Genomic DNA, 22,371 nt, shown 5'->3' on the forward strand with positions numbered 1-22,371 from the left:
CTGAGTGAAAAATACATCATGGACATATATCCTACAGTGCAGGTGTACAAACAGCAGATCTGATACTGCTAACACTTTCCACAATATATGGATATAAAATAACTAAATTTTTCTGCCATTATTCACAGTACTGACTACTACAGTGATAATTCCAAGTAACACAGGGCATGGGAACTGCCCCTCCTTACAAAGAGGGAATCCACATAAGCTTAGGTCAATGTAAAACCATTTTTTTATTCTAAATCACTTTCACAACAGTGAAAATTAGTGAACAATAAAGGGTTGCACTATATGTGCCATCTTTCTCTAACTGCAGGCCATGTGCAGTCTGAATACAAGGGAGGAGGAAATGATACAATACAAAATACATACAAAGAAAATAATCAGAAGCATTAACACTTAATCTCATTCTTGGATTGTGAGGAAATTAATGACTAAGTCTTGTCATTGCAGCCGCTTCAGCCTGCACCTCTTCAGCTTCTCAAGAGCAGCCGGCAAACAAAAAATATATAAAAATTTAAGCTTAAAACTTTATATTTCAAAACAAAAATGTTATTCTGGTTTAATACCTATTTTGTTCCTGTTACAGCTGAATTTTTCACTGTCACCTTGAAAGGATTATAGCAGTGTCTCACAATAATAGTAAAAGGGAAGGAAGTACAAAATCCCTTTTATATTAGCAGGTAAAATTTCTCTTTTTGCCAGCAGGTGGGGCTGTCTCTCAGTAAAACATCATGGCAGTGAAAAAAGTTTCATAATGTGTGTTCAGTTGAGGATAAAAATGCATAATTTCAAAAATATCCATTACAGAAGTCAATTAGAAGGTCTGAAGCTTCTGAAGTGCCTTCACTGTTTAAGCAGCATTTTAATTACCTATACTCAGTGGATGGACCCAACCAGACCTTGCATCACTGCAGAAAACAGCTTTGCAAAATCCTGTTTCCTGAGGAAACTTTTGAGGCATGGAAACAAAACCCCTACCAACTTTCCTCATCCCCCCCACCACTCCCTCCCCATACTCATCCACCTCATCACTGATGGATGAACAGTTTCTGTTTAGGCAAGTAGGTTTCACTGCTACTGCTCACAGTTGTCATGCCCAGGCACTTCATACTTGTAGAGGAGAAAAAGTCTAGCTCCTGAAACAAGTCAATGAGTTAATTTATATTGATTTGTTTTGTCAAATACCATGATTTATTGCCCAAGAAGTCACAAAATTCCTTTCGACAGCAAGTCAGTCTCTATTAATGATCTGAGTCAAAGAAACAGTATCTCAAAATAAAAATAGAAGAGCATCCTTTTGAAAGTGTCCAGTTAGAAGAAAGTCAGAGATAAGCAATCCCTCATATTTCAGGTACCGTGGATCCAGAAGATTAGTCAGAAACACTTTTTAAAGCTTTATGCCCAACAGAATTTGCTTTCAGAGCTGCAAGCACATGTCTATTGGTAACCTCCTGTCTTTCAAATTAATATCTTTGGCAAATCTGCAGCAGAGCTCATGTACTACAGCCATTCCTTATAAGCTAGAAGCAATGGTGTACTATGATTTAGGCAGTGCTCTTACATTATTTCTGACAGTGGCCCCCAATAGGAAAGGTTAGATTTCAATTTTTTTACCAACATAAATGCATTTTTGAAAAGTTAATCTCAAAATTTACTTAAGAAATCTCCACTGTGACCCTTCCCTTCAAACAAGATAAGCTCAGATCTGTAAAATGACTTTATTCAGAGTACACAATAGTCCTGGGCATCATTCAGTTTTTGGAGAACGAGTGCAGTTACAGCAAGTGAATTATGAAGGTACTATCCATGAGTAAAGCCAAAGAAAACAACACTGCTTCGTTACTGAGGAACAGCACTGCATACGGCTAGAGACGTACTCTGCTGTCCAACAACTCTAGCCAACCCCACAAGGAGAGAATTTTGAAGTGTCTAGCTCCAGAAAATTGAGACTAATTTATGATTTTAGGCTGAAGTTTCTTAACCCATCCTGTTACAGCCATTCAAGTGCCATGGACTTTTCACAACTCTGGTGAGTAACAGCACATATAGAACACTGGTCTCCAAAGCGGATTCCATTTTCAGGCAGGTGCTCTCCCCAAGAAGTCTCTTTAGTGTTGCAGGTATTTCCTGGCAAGAACTGGACTTTGATATAAAAAGATTAAATAATGTTTTGGAACGTCAACTGATCCATTTCTTTCCCATCACAGTTACTACACAAGTGATACTGATGAACAAAGCAGTAGGTTCCTTTCCTCACCCGCCCACACTCCTTCAGTTCTAGCGCCTTCCACATAAACCTGTCCTAGCTGATTGGCACAGGATTTCAAAAGCAACGCTCCCTTTGAGAGTGAAGCTCAAAGCTAGGTCCATGGTTGTATCTGGATACCAGCGGTAGGAGACATGGCTGAGGTAAGACATGGTTGTTAACAGTTATTTAATTCCAAGGTTCTGGTGCAATATACGAGATTCCTCAATGTGTTTGTGGCACCAATTCTTGGAACCTGTGATTAGCTATGGAACCAGACACCAAGAGCTTAAAGTGGGATGGGGAAGCAGTTTTTAAACTAGTTCAGAGACCCTGATGACCACGAATATGCAAGGTACAAAGCAGAGTTATGCAATCAATAGCCAGAACATGATCACCAGAGCCACAAACAGGAAGAGCCGGGATAGGAACTGCTCATCCACATACTGGGGAGTTCCTGGAACAGCTGAAAAACAGAAAGTGAAAAAGTTTAGTTCTTTCCTCTTCTTCAAGATATAGTATATTCTGTGCATAGCATATTCACAAGAGTAGCGAGATCAGCAAGGAACTCACTGGCTGATAGACTTTGCTGCCGGCAAAATTGCCCTGTTACAGGAATGATTTTATCTGCCTTGCCCACCCTGGGAATTAGGAAGAAATGTAAAACATTTCTTGATACAAAGCAAGATTTAAGTAGGTCTACAGGTGACCCTACTCCAGCAGGCAGCCTTTCCACAGATTTACAGAAGACAATGGTGAAGTACGTATAACTCAGTCAAGTGTTTCTACTTTACAGACTTTTGTAACATTTCCATCAGTCCTTCCCCTCCACATAGGAAGATACCTCAGAATAAGCAAGAATATCTTATGGGGAGTCTTACCCCAACAGAAACAGTGGGAAACTTAAAGGAGCTGAAAACTATCCCTCTAGAACACAGGACTGACTTGCAGATGAACCACAGACAGAAAAAGATTAATGGCAATCATTAATTGCCAGAAGCAGGAAGTGGATAACAGAGGGATGACTCACTCCATTTCCTGTTTTCTTTATTTTCTTCAAAGCACCTGACATTGGCCACTGTCAGAAGACAAGTATCAGAGGGGTAGCCGTGTTAGTCTGAATCTGCAAAAGCGACGAGGAGTCCTGTGGCACCTTATAGACTAACTGAATTGTAGGAGCATGCATCTGACGAAGTGGGTCTTTGCCCACGAAAGCTTATGCTCCTACAATTCAGTTAGTCTATAAGGTGCCACAGGACTCCTCGTCGCTTTTGTCAGAAGACAGGCTACTGGGCTAGATGGATCATTGGTCTGGCGCAGTGTGGACATTCTTATGCATTTCTTTAAACAACCAGGACAATCCCACAGACCCTCTAGCTCCAAACAGACATGCTCTTAAGCTAGCTGATAGTATAAAGCAAGGTACAACTAATAGGCTAAATGAAATTGCCAAAGAGTAGACAATTTAGCAGCACTTTCAAAAGTTTAAAAACCCAGTGCGACTTTCTCTCGTTACTCCAAATGAAATATGTAGATTGAGGCTCCTTTAACAAACTAAGGCAGACTATTGGCTAAAAAAATGTAACATAGGTACCCCTGAAAGTCTTGGGCTCTAAGTTTTCTACTAAAACCAGGCGGTTTGACTACTGTGCAAAGGAGGAGTTCAGCTTTATAGGCTGTTTGGTAATCCTCAGAATGAGAGGACTATATTAAAGTAACCCAAACTGGCTTTATTCACACTGACAACATTGAAATTAATTCACCAGGCAGTTACTTGTCATAGCGTATAGGTGACTGCCCTAAAGATGAACCACAAAGCAAAGAAAGTAGCATTCCTGAACTTTTTTTCTTCTTCATGATATATGACGACTGATACCTTTTTTTTTAATCCCAAAAAAGTTCTCCTCCCACATAAGCAAAATGATTTTTCCTTCTTTTAAAAATGCTAAAAATTCAGATCTCAACTTCTCTCTTGGAGAATCTTTTGGAGGACTGGAGTGGATCGCTCTCAGATCACTGACGGGACTTTCCCAGCTCTCACCTGACAGGAAAGAATGCTCAGTCGGACATTTTAAATATATTTTTTTCTAAAATCTGTTAAACCTGCAAGGTCACTATCCCTCTCCAGTCCTTCAATCCTCCACAAAGTCCTTCAGCAAAAAGAGAGACGTCATAAGTTGGTATTGTCTAATGTAAAGGTATCGGTTTTTTATATAAAATTAAAAGACACAGGAAAGAACGTTTTCCTTTTGTTGTTCACTCTTAAATGATTAGATCTACAGTGCACAGAACAGTGTTTCCCTATATGCCATTTCACTGATGTACTTTGGCATACAGACAAGTTAGTGATTTAACAGGTTCTCTGTTTGAAAAATACAAATTAACCTATATGAAATTAATTCTTCTAGGGATTTTCCCAGTAGGTAAAACACGTAATACCTGGTGGAGGTCGCCCATCATTTATGTTGAATGCTGTGGCAAATATACCAAAGGGAAATGCCCCAATTCCAAATGACATTTGGAAGCCACCATCTCCAAACCCAAAGCCTTGGAATCCCTGCAGAAAAGAAAAGAATGGAAGTGAAACACACTGTCATTTTAACTGTAAGCCAGAGTAAAAGCCAAATATTCCCCATCACTGAGCTTCTTTAGGCTAAGTGAGAATCACACTATCTGGCAGTTTTCAGTTTATGCTTGTATGGTCCCACACCTCTCTGAAACTCATGGCTGAGGGTTACAGATTACCAAATGTTAAAAAACTTCGTAAATCCCTCATCAGATGTCTGAGAATGTATCATAATTTATACCATTAGACATCAGTTACTCTTTTATTAAATAAAGCTTTAATTATGAGTCCATATTTACTATCCATTAATTTAAAACAAAAGCAACATGAAAAATTACCCAACATTGCTCTTTCTGATATATGTAAAGTTCTGTGACAGGCACTTTAAATTTCAGTTTGTATCACACCATAGGAAGCTTTATGGGGAAGAGTTCTTGCCCGAAGGAGTCTACAATATAGATTATATATAACAATGTGATGCAGGGAGACATAACATCAAAGGAAGAAGAGTAAAGGGGGAGTGGCTTTATGATCCAACATCACTGACTGACTGTATAGAGTCCAAAAGAAAACTTGAGAGTTAATCTAGCCAAGCAGAAAGATGAAATTACTGAATCAAAAAACATCCAAGTCCTAAACAGGGTCCAATGTTTAGGAAACAGTTAGTACGAAACAATGATACTCTAAGGCATGATGGTGAGAGAGCAAACAGTTACCCTAGTCCCAGACTCTGCCAATGTACAACTGATTACCTTGTCTCAGATCAGAATTATACTAATATCAGTTCTGGAGAACACCCTAGTTTCTAACTATCCAGCTTTCAGAGTATACACAAGTGACCCTATTGACATAATTCTTAGACCTAGAGCTTCAGGACTGATCCCTTGATTTGATTAGTAAAGTTTCCAACTCTCCTGCATATGTTGTCAGTTGGCTTGTCATCAACGCCACCCAACAAAGGGGGCAAGATGCAGCAAGGCTCCTTTGCATGACGGTTCTTGCCGTTTCAGAAACTAGGGAAGCAGCACCACTGCTGCAATGTCTCTAGGCCAGATTCCTCTGATTAATGGCAGCACCTGCTAAAAGGTTCTACCAAGGCACAGCAGCTGATTTAATAAGAAGGCAACTCCCCAAGGAGAGAGAGCTACTGAACTCCCATTTATTCAATGCGGAGATGTTCCTCACTTATACCCAGCAGGGCTGTTTGTTTGAAGCAATGAGATAGAGGAGTGCTCTCTGGGGACCAGAAGCCGAATTACATGGAAATATGCAAGTGTTTCATCAGGTCACACTCACTTCTCACTGTGCTAGGAAACTGGTCTATCCTGATAACGGTTCCCCATGTATTGCCTACTATTTATATTCACTGTATTCACATACCTGAGCTACTGTTTGTATACACATACCCCACTCCACTTGGGGATGTATTAAGGACGGTAAGTAGTGTTTAACCGACTAATCCAATAGTCAAAGCATTTTTGCATCTAGCTGACCCTGAGCCTTGCCACTTTGAAACTCCATGGTGGTATTTCAAAGGGGCAGCGCCGCACTGAGCCCAAGAAGTCCCCAGCTGACCCCAGGCTTTGTGTGGCACTGCCCCTTTGAAACTCTGCCGAGGTATTTCAAAGCAGCAGCACTGTGTGGAGCCCGGGGTCAACTGGGGAGTCCCCAGTTGATCCCAGGCTCTGTGCGGCACTGCCACTTTGAAGTATCTCCCTTTTCTCCCCCCCAGCCTTACTGCCTCTATCAGACAGGGGACACAACTAGTTAACTATCCTGTTGACTATCTGATAAGCATTTGCTTATTGGATAGTCGACTAGTCCTTAAAATCCCTAGTACCTATACATACACGTGGTAAAGTAATGTTCTATAGCAAAGTGGATATCAGCACACAACAGCAGTCCCCAAACTTCTGAGGATCAAGCCTTCCCTTGCCCATTTCAGAGCTAGGTGCAGGACAACAACTTTAGGAGGGGGTGAAGATGAGGGAGGACAGGGATAAAAGGAGGTAAGGCTGCAGCTGGGGGTGGGTTCTAGGACTGGGAACAGGGCCACAGACCATGACTATAGCACTGGGAGTGGGATTGGTGCCACAGCTGGGCTGTAGAGGAGGCTGGCAGCCAGGATCAGGGCCAGGTGCAGCTCAACTTCCAGCCTTGACCAAGCCTTGGCCCCGGGCTGGGAACGGAGCAGTGGCGAGACTGAGGGCTGGTGTAAGGCTGTCAGTGGAGCTACGCAGAGGCTGGTTGTAGGGCTGGCTACAGGACTGGGAGCTGGGGATGCAGCTGGAGTTGGGTGGCACTCCCTCCCCATCCTCCTCGGAAGCTGGCCTGTATCTCACCTGAGCCCCCCAGATGTTCCCTCCATGACCGTTTGGGGAGAACACCCCATGTTTTGGGGACCTCTGGCATACAGTGACCAAAGCATTCACTCTGTACATTTCCAAGACAGCTCCTATTTGACAAAATAAGAGCTACGTCCACAGCCACTTTTCAAAACGCTGCCTAAACAGCATGTTCTGATTATGAACGGTAACACTGTCAGCAATATCATATTGTAAAGTTTGATTAAAGTTACTTGATGCTATAAGATGCTGAAGAAAAGAGGCATCCACAACACAACATCACATACCAAGAGACTGACAATAGAAAATATAGAAGGATTTCCACAATTAGTCTCCCTCCTCCGCAAACCCTAATCCAGTCTTTCCACTTAAACTTGTGTTTTACTTACCCCCCTGTTCTCTGGTTCAGGTCTCTGTCCCTGTGGTCGTGGTGGAGTTTTCTCTCTGGAAAAAAAGACAGTAGAGTTAGCATAAGTATAGAGATATCTGGTATAACAGTTTACAGTCATGGGCTGGCCAGAAACAGAAAAAACACAACTTGTTCCATAACAGAAGTCCAGAGACCATTGCATTATTGCAGCAGAGTTCTGTGGGGTTAATTTACTAACTGGAGCCAGAAGTTAGTTGAAACTCCCTTTCCAAATTCACAAACTGAGATTCTACAGAATGCTGCTGTTCAGCAATATCATTTTACACGTTACAGTCAAAGGAGCTTGAGAACTGTGATCAGCCCCCATGAGTGTTCTGTGCAAGCAGCTCTAGTCAGATATTGTTATGCAACGTGGGGTCTTCAGTTAGTATTGAGAGTTCAATTCAAATTAAAATAGATTTCCACAGATAAACAAAAAACAGGGTGAGAGAATCTAGGCCCTGGGAAAGCCAGGACATATTTGGTAGATATATCACCTTTATCTAAGCATTGAGCATCTCTTATCTGACACATCAGCTGTACAACAATTAAGTTTGGATTTCCACAAAGAAGTGGCTGCATTTTGGTTCCTTACCTGGGGTCCTGCTGCCCAGTACTGCCCCTTCCATACAAAGGAATAACTTTATCTCGACTGATTCCTGCTTTACATACTGGACACACTTGCCTGTTTGGCCTGGTCTCTAACCACTAAATAGAGAAAATTAGAACAAAATAATTAAGATGCCATGAGAACAATGGAACAATAAGAACGTGAAAACGTCTCTCTCTCTCAGCCACACAAAAGCCAGCCAAATACATTTCTACAACTAATCAGAAAAACAAGGCAAACTTGACTACTATTTAGAAATGCCAAAGCGCTTCTGATTTGGGCAGTACTTGGTGTAATTTAGTATAGTATGCTGCTGTATCATATCTGCAGAAGTGTATATGTGTAATTTGGCTGGCAAAAACTGTGACAACTACACTGTAGAAACAACCCTACACTGACATGGGGAAGGATTATTCTCATCTCCAATGCTCGACAAACCGCTGAATCTAGTCACCTGTGGCGAGCAGTCAGCCGGTCACTCCATGCGCCCCATTCACCGGCACTTCGCGCATGCGCAGTGCTGGTCTGGCGCATGTGCAATGCGGAGCTGGTAAGAAGCTCTCACCGGGTTTGTCAAGCCCTGCTCATCTCACCTCTAATTTCTATAATTTTAACATACACAGAGTAGAGGTGTAACAGTAAGTGTGGCAAGAGAAATGCTTTAAGTTTTTAATCTACATACTAAGCCACCTCTGCTCTCATCTGTAACGTCTCCTCCCTGCATCACTGAAATATTTGAGTGGTTAAAGATACTGAGAAAAGGGACTTTTGGTCTATGCTTTTCTTTCTCTGGAAAAATGGATTGCAAATTATTGCATGTTAAGTTTCATTAGTACATTCTAGTTGCCCTGGAGAGAAGGAAGTGTGCTTAGCAAGATAAGGGGATATTGCAGCTTCTGACAGAATACCCCAGAGAGCTGAAGGGGTTATTGTGTAATAGGAGCTGATGAAAGACAAAGTAAAAAGAAAATGATCTTACCTGGTGTAAACAAGGCCAACTGTTGGTATTCCCAGGATGATTTGATCACAGGGCAGAAAGAGAGAAGGGGAAAAATGTAGTTAGTAACTCACACTGAGATTTGGAAAATATAGAGTATATTGGGGACAGCATGCTTAAGGGAAATCAGTACGTTAAAAAAATCCAACAATGTCAGTACCATAACTTTGCATTAGAACAAACTGAACTTCTGAAAATACAGCCAAAGTCAGATCTCCTCTAGCCCCTCAAGTTAATAGCATCTGACACTAGTTTACCATTATGTGGTTTCTGTACATTTAACTTCTGGTCCCTGTACTCTCACCATCTAGAAAAACTTAAAAAACAACAACTAGTCTATCAGCACCTTAAAGACCAACAAAGCGTGTAGATGATATGAGCTTTTGTGGGTACCACCCACTAGTGTTGTACCCACGAAAGCTCATGATACTATTTACACGCTTTGTTAGTCTTTAAGGTGCTGACAGACTAGTTGTTTTTTAAGGTTTTCTAGTTACAGACTAACTTTGCTACCTCTCTGAAGCTTCCTACCATATAGGAGCTCTACTACCTTATACATCTGCACACAAGGAATACACAAGGACTTAAATTCACTTTACTCGACCTTCTTGCACAAATTCTGCTCACTGATCCCATGAACTCATGTCTTAGGCAAAGTTAAAAGATGCCAGCTGTATGACATTAGGATATTAAGAATCAAGGGAGGATCAGATGGTTAAAATTCTGAGAGAGGTAAAGAGAAACATACGTTATGAAGCATGCTGTTAATTCTAAAATGGGTACGAAGCATGTGGAACAGAGTAGTTATTCTAACTTCCTTTAGATACTTCACGTCAATCAAAGTCCTTGTGGCAACTTTTAAAAGTGTCAAAACTAAACAAAAACAGGCCACAAGACAAGACTGCTTATCAAAGACACTGAAATCAACTGCTCTCTCAGTGATATACACAATATGCAGATTGTCCTCCCAAAGACTGAACCTTCAATCCTGGAGTAAAGTCAAACCATGTAGGTGATTTAATCTAATAGTTATCATTACAAGAAGGTTCCATTGTAAGAAAAAACTGGTAACAAGGACCTCCAGTGGAAATGTGGACACCAGAAACCAAATTCTACTTGCTTACATTCATGTGACCACAGGTTAACTGAGACCAGAACTCAATCCATAGAATGAAAAAGTCCACACAATTAGCAATATCAACCCTTGATAAACTCCTACACCTTTTTTAAAAATAGGGAAAGAGATTTATTTCCTTTGTCATTCCATCTTTTAACTAGAAACATTTGAGGGGGGAAAATCATTTGCAGACCACTGATATTTTGTGGGAAAGTGGAGCAATCTACTTTAATGCTCATACTGGGACAAGTTACATAGGAAGATTAACATTTTCATTGTGTTTGTGGGATATCTGCACAAATTGGACAGATGGTGGACCCAAAGAGCTAATGTCATTACCATGGTGGTATGGGTAAAGAAAAATGATCTCCCAAGAAAAATGGGCTCTCCACATTTCTCTCAGCACTAGCTGCAAAAAGAAGCATGTGGCAAGGATGCAATTTGCCTAAAAATTCATAATCTGGACTCCAGAGCCAAGGACAAGATGCAAAGCAGTTCCAGGTCTGGACAGGTTACTGAGGTGTTACTGAGGTTACTAAACTGCGGGTGTGTGGCAAGCCAGAAGGCATGACTGAGAATAGTATTGCTCTGCCAAAATTATATTCATCATGGCTGTGCAATTCAGTTTTTAGCATTACAAACCAGAGGACTACAAAAAAGCAAAACTTAAAAGAGACTAATACCAGCCTTGAACTACCACCTATTCAACGGAAAATGGATTATGGGGCAAAACAGTAAGTTAGCAAGTTTCTATTTACAGCATTCAATTCCAAGTTCATAATCCCATTTGTATTTTGACATGCCCCACTATCTATTGCATCCTACATTTAGCCTTGTTACTGCCTCAGTTCACAGATGATAAAAGTGGTTTGCCACGGCTCACATATTCTGTCCTACCTAAGGAAAAACGTATACTGACCAGAAGAGGTGCCCGCACAGGCTGATAACTGCATCCTTGGCAGTGTCTAAACAGATGTTGCATTCAAAAGTGCTGTCCTGATTAGTATTGTCCCCAGCACCATTACTGCTGCTGCCACTTGTCCCTCCAGTACTGGAGTTTTCAGTGGATGTAGATGCTGTGGGCCCTTTACTTGCCATCTTCAGGAATTAATCAGATCAAAGGCCAGTAAAACCTTCCAACTGGAATCCTATGAGACAAAGAAAGAGACATTCCACTTGCATTAAACTGTTATATTCTTGCCCTAATTGAAACTTAAAGAGGAAAAAAAATTATGGTCATCAAGCAGTCTTTTTTAGTAGTTAAGCTATCTTGAATGTCTGTCATATGGCCTAGCTGCTGACCTACATTTTAAAATTTTGAGTGCGCTGACTGAATAGCACCCTCAATCCAAGGCTGGAAATTAAGACTGGTTTCCATCTCTATCTTCTTGTAAATGTTACCAAACAGCAGTTACATTCAGCAACATTTATATATTCATTGAGTCATATGTGCTCTCCCCAAAATTCAGTATAGGGCACAAATGACTGAACACATCCTGAAAAAGAGTTTAACTAAGGACAATGTCAGGAGAGCCAAATCACTCCTTTACTCTAGAAGTCAGTGAGGTTTACAAGAAAACTAGAGGCTCTTTTCAGTCCTGCCTTTCAGCTCAGATTGAATACACTGGTCATTCAGTACTCCTAGGATTTTTTTTTAATATCCATTAATTCAGGTTACCAGGAGTCTGGGAAAGTAAGGTGGATGGAAATAATCCTTACACCAGGATAGAATGATTTAAATAATCAATTTTAGATGTGTTTTGAGCTGATATTTTTTAGTTATTAAGACAGGTTGATTCTTACTGGTTGGTAAAAATTAAAACATGTTAATTTTCAACTGAATATAGCCTTTATACTAAATTTCATACTACTTTTTGCTAACTATGGGATGCTATGTACACACATTTAAACAATTATACACCTTAATTTACATTTGGGATTCTTAATTTATATTTTATGGACAAATGATTATTAGAAAATGATTTAAAAAAAATGTTGGTTGTCATTTGTCTCAAGCTCTTTTTGGAGGCTGATTGGAATTCATTCAAAATGCATAAACAAAAACAGCATTTAACATTAGCTATTAAATAGGACTATCTTAAATACATTGGCTACATAAGAAAAAAGTTTATCAGTAATGCTTTGCATTTGAAACTAGCTGACTTATTAAAACAGAGGAAATATCTGCAGTTAGTGAACACATACGAATATTTCTGATCACCATGTCCTTCAAAATTTTAGAACCAGTCGACCTCATCTTCCCATACCTAATTTTAATTACATTGGGAGAGGAAGACAAACTTTCCTGTTTTTTCCTTCTTATCTTTGATGAAACTATCTGAATAAATTAACATTTAAAAAATTAGCCCCTCTTTTTCAGCTGCAAAATATGCTGTCAAAAACTGGTTTAGCAGCAAGTACTTCAACAAATTTTGGCTCCAAATGCTTAAAAACAAACTTACAGTTCAGTGGCCTGACTTTCTCTGAAACTCAGCAGCAAATGTACTGCTTAATTTTTTAAAATTTAATTTTAAATTATTTGACTATATAGATTTACACCCTAACATAGATTGTCAATTTCAAATTTAACCAACTAGATTTATTTTTAAAAAAAAATCTGTATTTAATTTAAATTTAAAAACCCAATGTATTTCAAATCATCCTTTTTTCCTATCTGCCCTTGCTATCCTTGCTGCCCTGGGGGTGGGTAGAATTGAGCAATAAATATTTCTAGCAATTATGTTACTGAGGAACTGAACCTTCTTGTTGTTAGTACAGCTCACATCTTCTGGACTGCTCACGTTAACATGTCACGTATATCTGCTCAATAGGATTCTCTCTCTTTTTATTTCTTTCTACCAAAACATAACTGCCATAAACCTTAGTATGGGATTTCCATGACATATGAATCCCAAAGCACTTATCAGAATGGAGACAGCATGGGCACAAGACATGTCCATCTCAGGGATTAGAGACATACTTTTACCATCCAATACAAATACCAAAAGTCTACTCTGATTTTTAATGCAAAAATCAAGAACAAATCTATACCTACTGAGTCAGTCACAATTAACCAAGACAGAACGATTTAAATATTAGTCCATTGCATTTTACATGAAAAAAGAAAAGCTCAGACACAAAGATGCTTAAAGTCTACAAATGTTTAGCTATCCATACGAGACAGAAAAATGTCTGTCCAAAACTTTCATAAGTGCACAGAATTTAAGTATTTGGAAAAGGCAACTAGAACCTTTCATAAACTCACGGCAAAACTTACCCCACAAGTACTAAAAAAGTCACCTCAGCTTCCTGAGTGATGCTGAATCACACATGAGGAGTTGTAAAACAAAATTTCAGTCTTTCCAGCTTTTATCGCAGAGTTCTTTTCATACCAAGCAATTCCACTGCAGGACTAAGAAAGTGTCATGCCTGAGCCCAATTAAAATATTGCATCAATGACATCAGAACAGAACAAATGGGGAAGGAGAAGAGATTTATTTCTATAGAGCCTTTTCACTCAGTTACATCATTTTGCATGGATTCCCAGAAGGACAGCTCAGTGTTCAGAACTACCGTGCCTTAATGCACACTACCTTTCCACATGGTTGACTCCTAGCATTTCATAGCATTACCCTCATCAGCAAACCAGTTTGCCATACATTAAAAAATGCTTTAGTATAGGATAGGTGGAAACACTCCACTAACTACAATGACCAAACTACTCTTTAAAAAACAATTTAATTGTTTTAATGCATCCTTTCTATCAGAATCTGTAGCAGCATTAGTTTTCATGCTCAGATAATGCATGTTTAAATGAACCCCAATAACATAACAATTCAAGACTGAAGCAAAAAGTTACTCATATGGTATTCTGCCTTAATTACTGGTTTAATATTTTAGGAGGAAAGTAGGGGAAAACATTTACCCTTACATGTTTGGGGATCCAGAGCATGAATTTTCAGGCCTATATTTTTCTTTTTAGAACAGATTTGATTATAATTCAAGAGGGAAATCAGATGAAAAACAGGATGTAATAAGTTCTGTTCCTGTCAATATGTCCCTTCACCTTACTTGAGCCCTCAGGTGACCCAGTTTAGTTCAAATCTTTTCTCACACAAAAGCATTTGTACTTTCTGTCCCATACTTCTGGTCCTGCACCCCCTTCAAAGCTCTCTTTTGGATCCAATCCCCCATTAGGAATTAATGAATTATTAATTATATTTGTAATGTAATTTTTAAGCTATGATAAAAAGAAAACAAGTAACCTTATGAGCATGTATTGTGCAAGTCTCTCATTTGCACTTGTGTGTCCATTGTAATCTCTCACTGAGGTATACAGCATAGGTTTTAAAGGTTTGTTAGATAGTTTCTGAAGCCTACATTCTTATACTGTTTCTTATTTAACCTAGTTTGTAATAAAAACTTTGGAACACATAACATCTTATATTTGTCTGTAAAGCACTGTGCACACTCCTATGGTCCTTTATAAATTATGTCTGTACATTTGAAATTAACAAGAGTCAGTATTTGATAGTCAGAGAGTAAAAAACACATCTGATAATACCATAATAACTGGATCACTTCTGCTCTATCTAGAACAGAGAGAGACATTTGAAGATACCAGCTTTACTCAATCACCTGAATTTGTTAAAAGAAATTCTAGGCAGAGAAGTAAACTTTAAAAAAAAAATTAAATTAAACAAGCCAGATTTAACTCCTTTTTGTATTTGATTCAGGGCTCAGAGGGACACACCATAAGCACCTCAAGATCCACTGTTGCTTTCAAGATAAATAAAAACCGAAGTGGAGAGAAAGGACTGGGTGTACAAAAATGCTAATATAGGTTTGCTAACCTTTGTCCTTTAAACCAGTTCTTCAAGTCCCACTTCACAAACTCCAGGACCAAAGAAACTGAAGGAAGACGAAAGTGCAGAAGTTAGTCTCACGGAAAGTTTTTAAAGATCTTCCACTTTACTACCCTTGTTCTGTGTTATCAAGTCATTTTCATGAAAACAAAATATTTGTTTCTTGAGTGTCCATCTGTTCCTGCTGTTGATTCCTCCAGTCGTCATCCTCTGTGAAATAGCAACTGGTTGCTGTGGAAATGACTGATACCACGGTGTTTTATATTACTACTTGAGGTAGGGAACAAAGAGCAGGAACAGACGAACTGTTAAGAAAAGGAACTTTTCTTGTTTTCATGCAGACGTCCTTAAATATACAAAAGAGGGGGCAAGAAGATATATGGGAAGAGTATAATATGCCTCCCTTTTGGTTATCCAGACTTCTCTAGAGCCAGTCCCATTGAAAGAGCAGATGAATACTTATGGAGAAAGAGGGGACAGGGGGTCTTTAGGAAGCAGATGGCACTTTAGGGCTTGAAGGTTCCATGGCTGTTGAGTGCAACAGATGGTCTGAGAGATGGAAGAGGAAATAATAGCATGGGAGACTGGTGAGTTTTATGTGCTCATCTCTGCCTGCAAGAAACAATTGGGGAGAAGATATCTATACAATATTTTGAAAATATATTCTAAGGACCCAGAGTGGAGTAGAGAAGTGGGAGAATGATGCACCAGAAAATTGGCGCACCAGACAGTGAAAGAGACCAAGTGTCTAGATCTAAGAGAAATGAGAGATTTGCCAGAGATACAGTAATATGCCTCTGAAAACTATGAAGAACTTCACAGAAAAGAAGTGATCGTGATATTTTAAATCGAGGCATCCAAAATCTCAATGGCAGAGAACACAGATGGACAACAATTCAGAGTGCAGGACAGAAAGTATCAGAAGATAATGTCACCAAAGTGACAAATCATATTTGTAGAATATAGAAAACGTTTAGAAGTATTATATCAAAATATTAATAACTACTTTCTGGATCATTGACTACAGCTTAACATTTTTAATTATTATTTCATTTTGCTGTATGTCTTAAATATGAGATTTAAAGCAACACTTTCCAGTTAAAAAAACCTGGCAGTAAAATGAGTAAAAAAACCCTTATTTTTCTAACGTATCACACTGTTACATTTGAGATCACTAAAACTGAAAACAATTTTCAAGTCTAGGTTGCTTTTCGTGAGTGATTCTCTTTTTTTCAGGTTCCGAGTTCACTTTGCTTGGACAATGAAAATGAATTGGGTTCACTTTCTTCTGATGCACTAGCACAATATTTCAATATTTTTGTTGCAAATACAGCAATTTAAAATTTAAAATAATCAATTTTCATTCATTAACATCATAAACATTTAAAGAACATGTCTCTACTGACATTAAGTTTAGAAGGAAATCCTCACACAAAAACCACAGATCTGAAATTTATCATGTGAGAGTTCTCTGAACTTTAAATGTGTACAATACATGGTTCACTGGTCATTTTTCCTGCAAAGAAGACATTTGCTGACAGCCCATGAAAAACTGTAAGTTTATTTCCTGACATTAATAGCATGTACATTCCCATTAAAAACTGTTAATTATTAAACATACATTTATTTAGTTGCCTCTTTCTTCCTTTCCTCTGCCTTCTGATTATCTAAAAAGTGAGTCAAAATATAACTTATCACGTGTCTTCTAGTCTCTTGTGATTTTTATGTTGCTGTGCTCTGTATACCTTTGGTGTTAGGGTGAAGTGGTCCCTATGTATAGACTAATCATCAATTTAAAACACCATTCTGCAAATGAATCTATTATTATAGACCCATGCAGCAATACAGTGTCACATTTAATTGAGTGAAACTCAGGATCGAGGCCTATGTTTACAAAGTTATCTGGAATCAATTGAGATCAAATGTGTTATACAAAGATACTTTGTCAATATAAAAAATATTGTGAACACCAAGCAGTCAGAAAATGTAAAAAAAAAAAATAGGTTTTTTTTGTTTTGTTTTCTCCTTTCCATTAAACAGATAAGAGACTCTAGCAGAACTTGGAATGAAGCCTACGAACACATTTTTTTTAAACCTTGGCAAAGCTAAGGGATAAAGAAAACTGATATAACCAGTCAGATAATGACAGAAAAGTATTCAGATGACATTAGACTATATAATGTGTTATACAATTAAATCTGTTAAATGCACTATGTGAATTAATGGTCAGAACTTCTATAGGTTGGCAGAGGAGGTTTTGTTTGAACTTAAAAAAATAAAGAAGTCTTGCTTGTGTTTTATGTAGTTTAAAACAGAGCCATTGCAGGGGGCAATAAAATATATTAGAAGCTACTACATTTGAAGATAAAAACTAAAATACAAATATTAACCTATTTATAAAATGTCACAACTTTGAGGGACAATTATGAAACATTTTAGGTTTCTGGGGAGAAAGAGAGAGCAGTATATACTGTAAAGAGGCTGAAATGCTTTATGAAGGAGCATAAATTACCCTCATTTTTATGAATGGGGAAAACAAATAATTATGTTCCTACAGTCAAAAAAGAGAGGAGAGGCAAAAAGAAAAACAGAATTGAAGTCACCTCGCTACTGGACACCTGCTCTAACCATTGGAAGTGCATCCCGCGGGTGCAAAAAGTAAGAATCACAAAGTTCCATGGTTTACATATAAACCTAAACTCTGCAGAAAATTAACTACAATTAACTAGAGATCGAATCTCAAAACGGTCGGGACAAGACCACGAAAGGGTGAGAGTTGCAGAGAAAGAGCTGAACGCAACACAGTGTTACTCAAGACAGACCAGCTAGGGCAGGAGGCTGTTTATTAAGGGACATTTCGCAAACACACCCCCGGGGCAGAGGGGAGGAGCGCGGGGTGGGTGTTTCCCCAGGTCCTGGGCCGATGTCTGGGATGTGCCAGTTTGGGGGAAGACGCGTCGCCACCTAGGGCGATTTGCGAGGCCTTTTGGGGTAGGACTTGAGCGTCGCCCAGGTCATGGCCTCAGGAAACAAAAACTAGATGCAAAACAACAAATGCAAGTAGCAGCGAGGAGACCCCCCCCCCCATGAACTGTCCCCCACGGAGGCGCCTGCCTGAGGGGTCCCCGCTTCTTTCGGCTTCCGGCCACCGACCGCTCCCCTGACAGGGGGCGCAACCCTCAGCCCAGCTCCGCCCGCGGCGCTCACCCGCCAGGCGGCCCCGGACACCGCCAACAGCCCGAGCCGCCGCCTCCCCCAGCGTCTCCTCCGCGGGCCGCCGCTGTCACCTGACCCTCCCCCGGAAACCCCGCCCCGCCTGCCGTGCCAGGGACCAGCCCCTCGGCTGGAACGCCGCGCCGCGCCGCCGGGTTCCGCCTGCCAGAGAGACCGCGCGCGTGGGGGGGGGGGAGGGTTCAGGGCGCGCGGATGCCGCGCGAGCCCGGCTCCCGCAGAGGGCACGCGCACCGGCTCTCGGGGCAGCGCGCGGGGACGGCCACACACGCGGGGGAGGGGGACGCGCTTCCTCCGCGCGCCAGAGCCCGGGCATGCGGGGTTGGAGCGCGACTTCCGCGCGGGTCTGCGCACAGAGGCGGCAGGCGCCGGACAGCGGGACGGTCTCTGTCCGCACGTGCGCTGGCTGCTTTTAAGCAGCAGCCCCAGGAGCCGAGGGCTCAGCCCGGGTGGGTGGCAGGTGTCTACTAAACAAGCAGTCCTGTGGCGCCTGATAGACCTGTGGGTCTCGACTAGTGTCCCTGGGGAGTGGGCCACTCAATTTGGACCGGGGGTCCATGGTGACTTTTTCGGGGGTCCACAGGAACATGGTCCAAAGTCACTCGGCGTGGGCACCAAAAATCTGTTAGTAAGAACAGGAGTGGCCTGAGGCCGGCTGCGGCACCTCGCACCCCAGGCAGGCGGCACAATTGGCACTTCCGCCTGTAGGGCCGTCAATGCACATGACGGCATCAAGCCAGCGGCGCTTTAGGCAACTACCTAGTTCGCCTAGGCTCACGGGCTGCCCCTGAGTAAGAAATACATTTCACACCAAAATGTTTGTTGTCTGCCCCTTTTTATCATGTCTCTAAAAGGGGGTGGTCCATGAAAGTTTTTTGATTGCCCTGGTGATCTGTGGACTGAAACAAATTGAGAACCACTGTTATAGACGAACAGATGTACTGGAGCACAAGCTCTGGTGGGCAAAGACCCGCTTTGTCAGATGCATGTCAACACGAAGTGGTTCTTTGCTCCCGAAAGATTATGCTCCAATAAATCTGTTAGTCTGTAACAGTGTTTCTTAAACTTTTTAAGACCAAGGACACTAAACAATAATTTTTTTTTAGGAGGAACACCAAGGATTTTTTTGTTGAGTGAGCAAAAAATAAAAGAAGGGGCAGAGGAGAAGTTATTGACCAAAAAAAAAAAAGGGGGGAGCCGGGGGAGGGGGAGTTATCTAGCAAAAAAAAAAAAAAAAAGGTCTCCTGCCCCTTTGAGGGTGGCCATTTTGAACTCTGTTCTCCTTGGCACACCGGTGTGCCATGAAACACAGTTTAAGAAACACTGGTCTATAAGGTGCCACAGGACTTCTGTGTTTTATACAGCTTGAGACTAACACAGCTACCACTCTGATAGATGTCTACTACAAGATCCACAGCAATGCTACCAACAAGCAGCCATGCTGGAATTTCCACTATATGTGATGCAAGTGTATCAGCTAACAAGACACAGATAAGGTGAAGACTGTAGTATCCAAAATGGGGGGAGCATACAATAAACAAATGTTGATCCCTGCTCCCGCCACCCCCACATGGGGCAACACATCTTGAGATTCTACTATCTGACAGTACATGACGTGTCTTTAGAAATTGATCAGACAAGGCAAACTCATCCTTCACAGTTTTATGACACTTAAAGAAGCATGTTGCAATAACTTGATAACGGTTTCACACATTAATGTTGCAGCTACGTTTCAACATGCTAATACCATATAAAAAATTAAGATGTCACATGGACTACAAACATATTTGTGTAATTCAGAGATGACCCTATTAAAGCTGGGATAATACCAGAAAATTTGGACCAAGTAGCAACTGTCACCATTATATCTCTTGTTCCAGGAATTTCCTCTAGGTTTTATTACAAGATAAATTTTCTATTTTAATTTCTGTTTTCAAAGCATGGAAATAAATTAATGTTCTCAAAAAAGTTGTCTCTGATTCCTGAGTGCTATAGTTATCATAAAGTAAGATAGCTAGGCATCACTGTGACAGCTCAATGAAAATTTTTTCATAATGCACAATGGCAGTTAAAAAGTAAATTAGATGTATGTAATTATCTCCAAATATAGCTGAAGAACAGGATAGAAAACAGTGTCAAAGATTAAGCATCAAATTAATTCTCACACACTGTAGCGAGCATGGATGCCAGCTCCCTCTGTGACACAGTTTGGATGTATACTGTAATCCTCTGGTGCCTTAGAGTCGAACAGAGATCTACTGTATCATGAGCTTTCATGGGTAAAACCCACTTCTTCAGAATAGTGATAGAAATGTAGCCGTGTTAGTCTGGTGCTGCTGAAACAAAAAACAGGATTATGTAGCACTTTAAAGACTAACAAGATGATTTATTAGGTGATGAGCTTTCATGGGCCAGACCCACTTCCTCAGATCAAATAGTGGAAAAAATTGTCATAACCATATATACCAAAGGATACAATTTAAAAAAATGAACACATATGAAAAGGACAAATCAAATTTCAGAACAGAAGGGAGATGGGGGGGGGGGGAGTAAATGTCTGTGAGCTAATGATATTAGAGGTGATAATTGGGGAAGCTATCTTTGTAATGGGTAAGGTAATTAGATTCCTTATTCAGACCCAAGTGTAAAGTGTCGAATTTAAGCATGAATAACAGTTCAGAGGATTCTCTTTCAAGTGCAGTCTTAAAAGGCTTTTGAAGCAGGATGCAGGTAATCAAGTGGTTGAGACAATGTCCTTTCTGGTTGAAATAGCAAGAAACTGTTTTTTTCTTTGTGATCTTGTCTGATATCTGTTTTGTGGGCATTGATCCTTTGGCGAAGTGTCTGAGACGTTTGTCCAATGTACATAGCAGACGGACACTTTCAGCACACGATAGCATAGATTATATTTCTGGATGCGCAGGAATATGTGTTCTTGATCTTATAACTCGGTTAGCGGAAATGCATCCGTGCCACTCTAGACGCTCTTTTCCGCAAATGCCTCTAACGGAAAAAACTTTCCGGTGAAAAGCATTTGGGGAAAATCATGCCCGTAGCCATGGCCTATGGCAGTAGGAGGAGGAGGATGAAGAAAGAAGAAGGACACGTGGGAGGGGCAGGAAGAGGGAATGTGCTTCTTCTTGGCTGGGAGGGGGGCAGAAAGGAAGCTGAGCACAGGACCCCCCCCCACTCTAAATCCGCCACTGGTTACAAGAAGCCCCCCCCTCCCTCCGAGCCCCACGTGGGGCAGAAGGGAGGGTCACGTGGGCCCCCCGGCGCCAGAGCGGGCGCTCGCAAACGCCTGGGGTTCGCAGCGGGCGCCTGGTCCCGGGTTCGCTGTGGCAGGGCCGGGACTACAAGTCCCAGGATGCTCTGCGGGCCGGCCAAGATGGCGGCGCTGCGGGCCGGCCGTGGCGCGGGCGAGTCGGAGTCGGAGAGCAGCGGCGCGGAGGACTTGGCGCGCTTCCGCGAGGCCGCCTGGGAGCTGGCGGGGCCCGGCGGCGGTAGGGCGGCGCTGGGAGGCCCCTGGGAGCGCGATCTAAAGAGCCCCCCCCTCTCCTGCAAGCGCTGGCGGCCCCCACGTGGGGGGTGTAAATGTGGGTGCAAGGGGGTGACTGCCCCCCCAGTCGGGGGGAATCAGCCCCCCCGTCGGTCAGAGCATGGGGGGGGCTGCTTCTGCCTGCCCGCGTCCAGCTGACTTGGGGGGGACACAAGGGGGGGTTGGCACCCTGCGCACCCCTACCCGCCTACAGGTCTGCTGGGGTGTCAGCTCAGCAGGGCACATGCCCCCCAGTGCCTCTGGCAGTGTCTCACCCCGAGCTCAGCTCCGTCTCCCCTCCCTGATTTTACTCCTCAGCCTGCTCCGCTGAAGGTGCAAACAGCTTTCTGAATGGTACCCTTCCTGCCTTAGCAAGCTAGCCACTAACTTTGGTCTTTAGCACCTTTTCTCCTGATACTTTATGTATAGAGGTAGGGGGTGGGCG

At 41.5% G+C, this 22,371-nt stretch overlaps 2 protein-coding genes across 11 annotated transcripts in view; one reads left to right on the top strand and one right to left on the bottom strand.

Annotated features, from left to right (window-relative positions):
• Positions 1–214: 214 nt before the first annotated feature.
• RNF185 (ring finger protein 185) lies at positions 215–18,488 on the bottom strand. Of its 6 annotated transcripts, none has more exons than XM_075898062.1 (9): positions 18,365–18,455; positions 15,146–15,203; positions 13,570–13,704; positions 11,212–11,440; positions 9,158–9,176; positions 8,164–8,276; positions 7,549–7,603; positions 4,688–4,805; positions 215–2,714 (listed from the first exon to the last, which is right to left on the bottom strand). In XM_075898062.1, the coding sequence occupies exons 4-9, from the start codon at positions 11,388–11,390 to the stop codon at positions 2,617–2,619; spliced, it is 582 nt and encodes a 193-aa protein (XP_075754177.1). In that variant the 5' UTR covers positions 11,391–11,440; positions 13,570–13,704; positions 15,146–15,203; positions 18,365–18,455; the 3' UTR covers positions 215–2,616. The 6 variants fall into 6 exon arrangements, with proteins under 6 accessions (XP_075754177.1, XP_075754176.1, XP_075754173.1 ...); XM_075898061.1 differs by having other exon boundaries at positions 13,570–13,721; XM_075898058.1 differs by lacking the exon at positions 13,570–13,704 and having other exon boundaries at positions 18,365–18,463.
• Positions 18,489–21,649: 3,161 nt separating this feature from the next.
• Positions 21,650–22,371, top strand: part of C15H12orf43 (chromosome 15 C12orf43 homolog) — a 31,430-nt gene continuing 30,708 nt past the window's right edge. The window contains exon 1 of one of the 5 annotated variants that reach the window (XM_075898069.1): positions 21,650–21,891. Coding sequence is in view for 4 of the 5 variants with exons in the window: in XM_075898066.1 (XP_075754181.1) it covers positions 21,756–21,984 (229 nt within the window). In the remaining variant the exon portion in view is untranslated. Of the gene's footprint in view, positions 21,985–22,371 lie in introns of all 5 variants that reach the window. The other 4 variants (XM_075898066.1, XM_075898065.1, XM_075898067.1 and 1 more) reach the window with 4 other exon arrangements.

Source organism: Pelodiscus sinensis, chromosome 15 (assembly GCF_049634645.1).
Source record: "Pelodiscus sinensis isolate JC-2024 chromosome 15, ASM4963464v1, whole genome shotgun sequence".
NCBI lineage: Eukaryota > Metazoa > Chordata > Testudines > Trionychidae > Pelodiscus > Pelodiscus sinensis.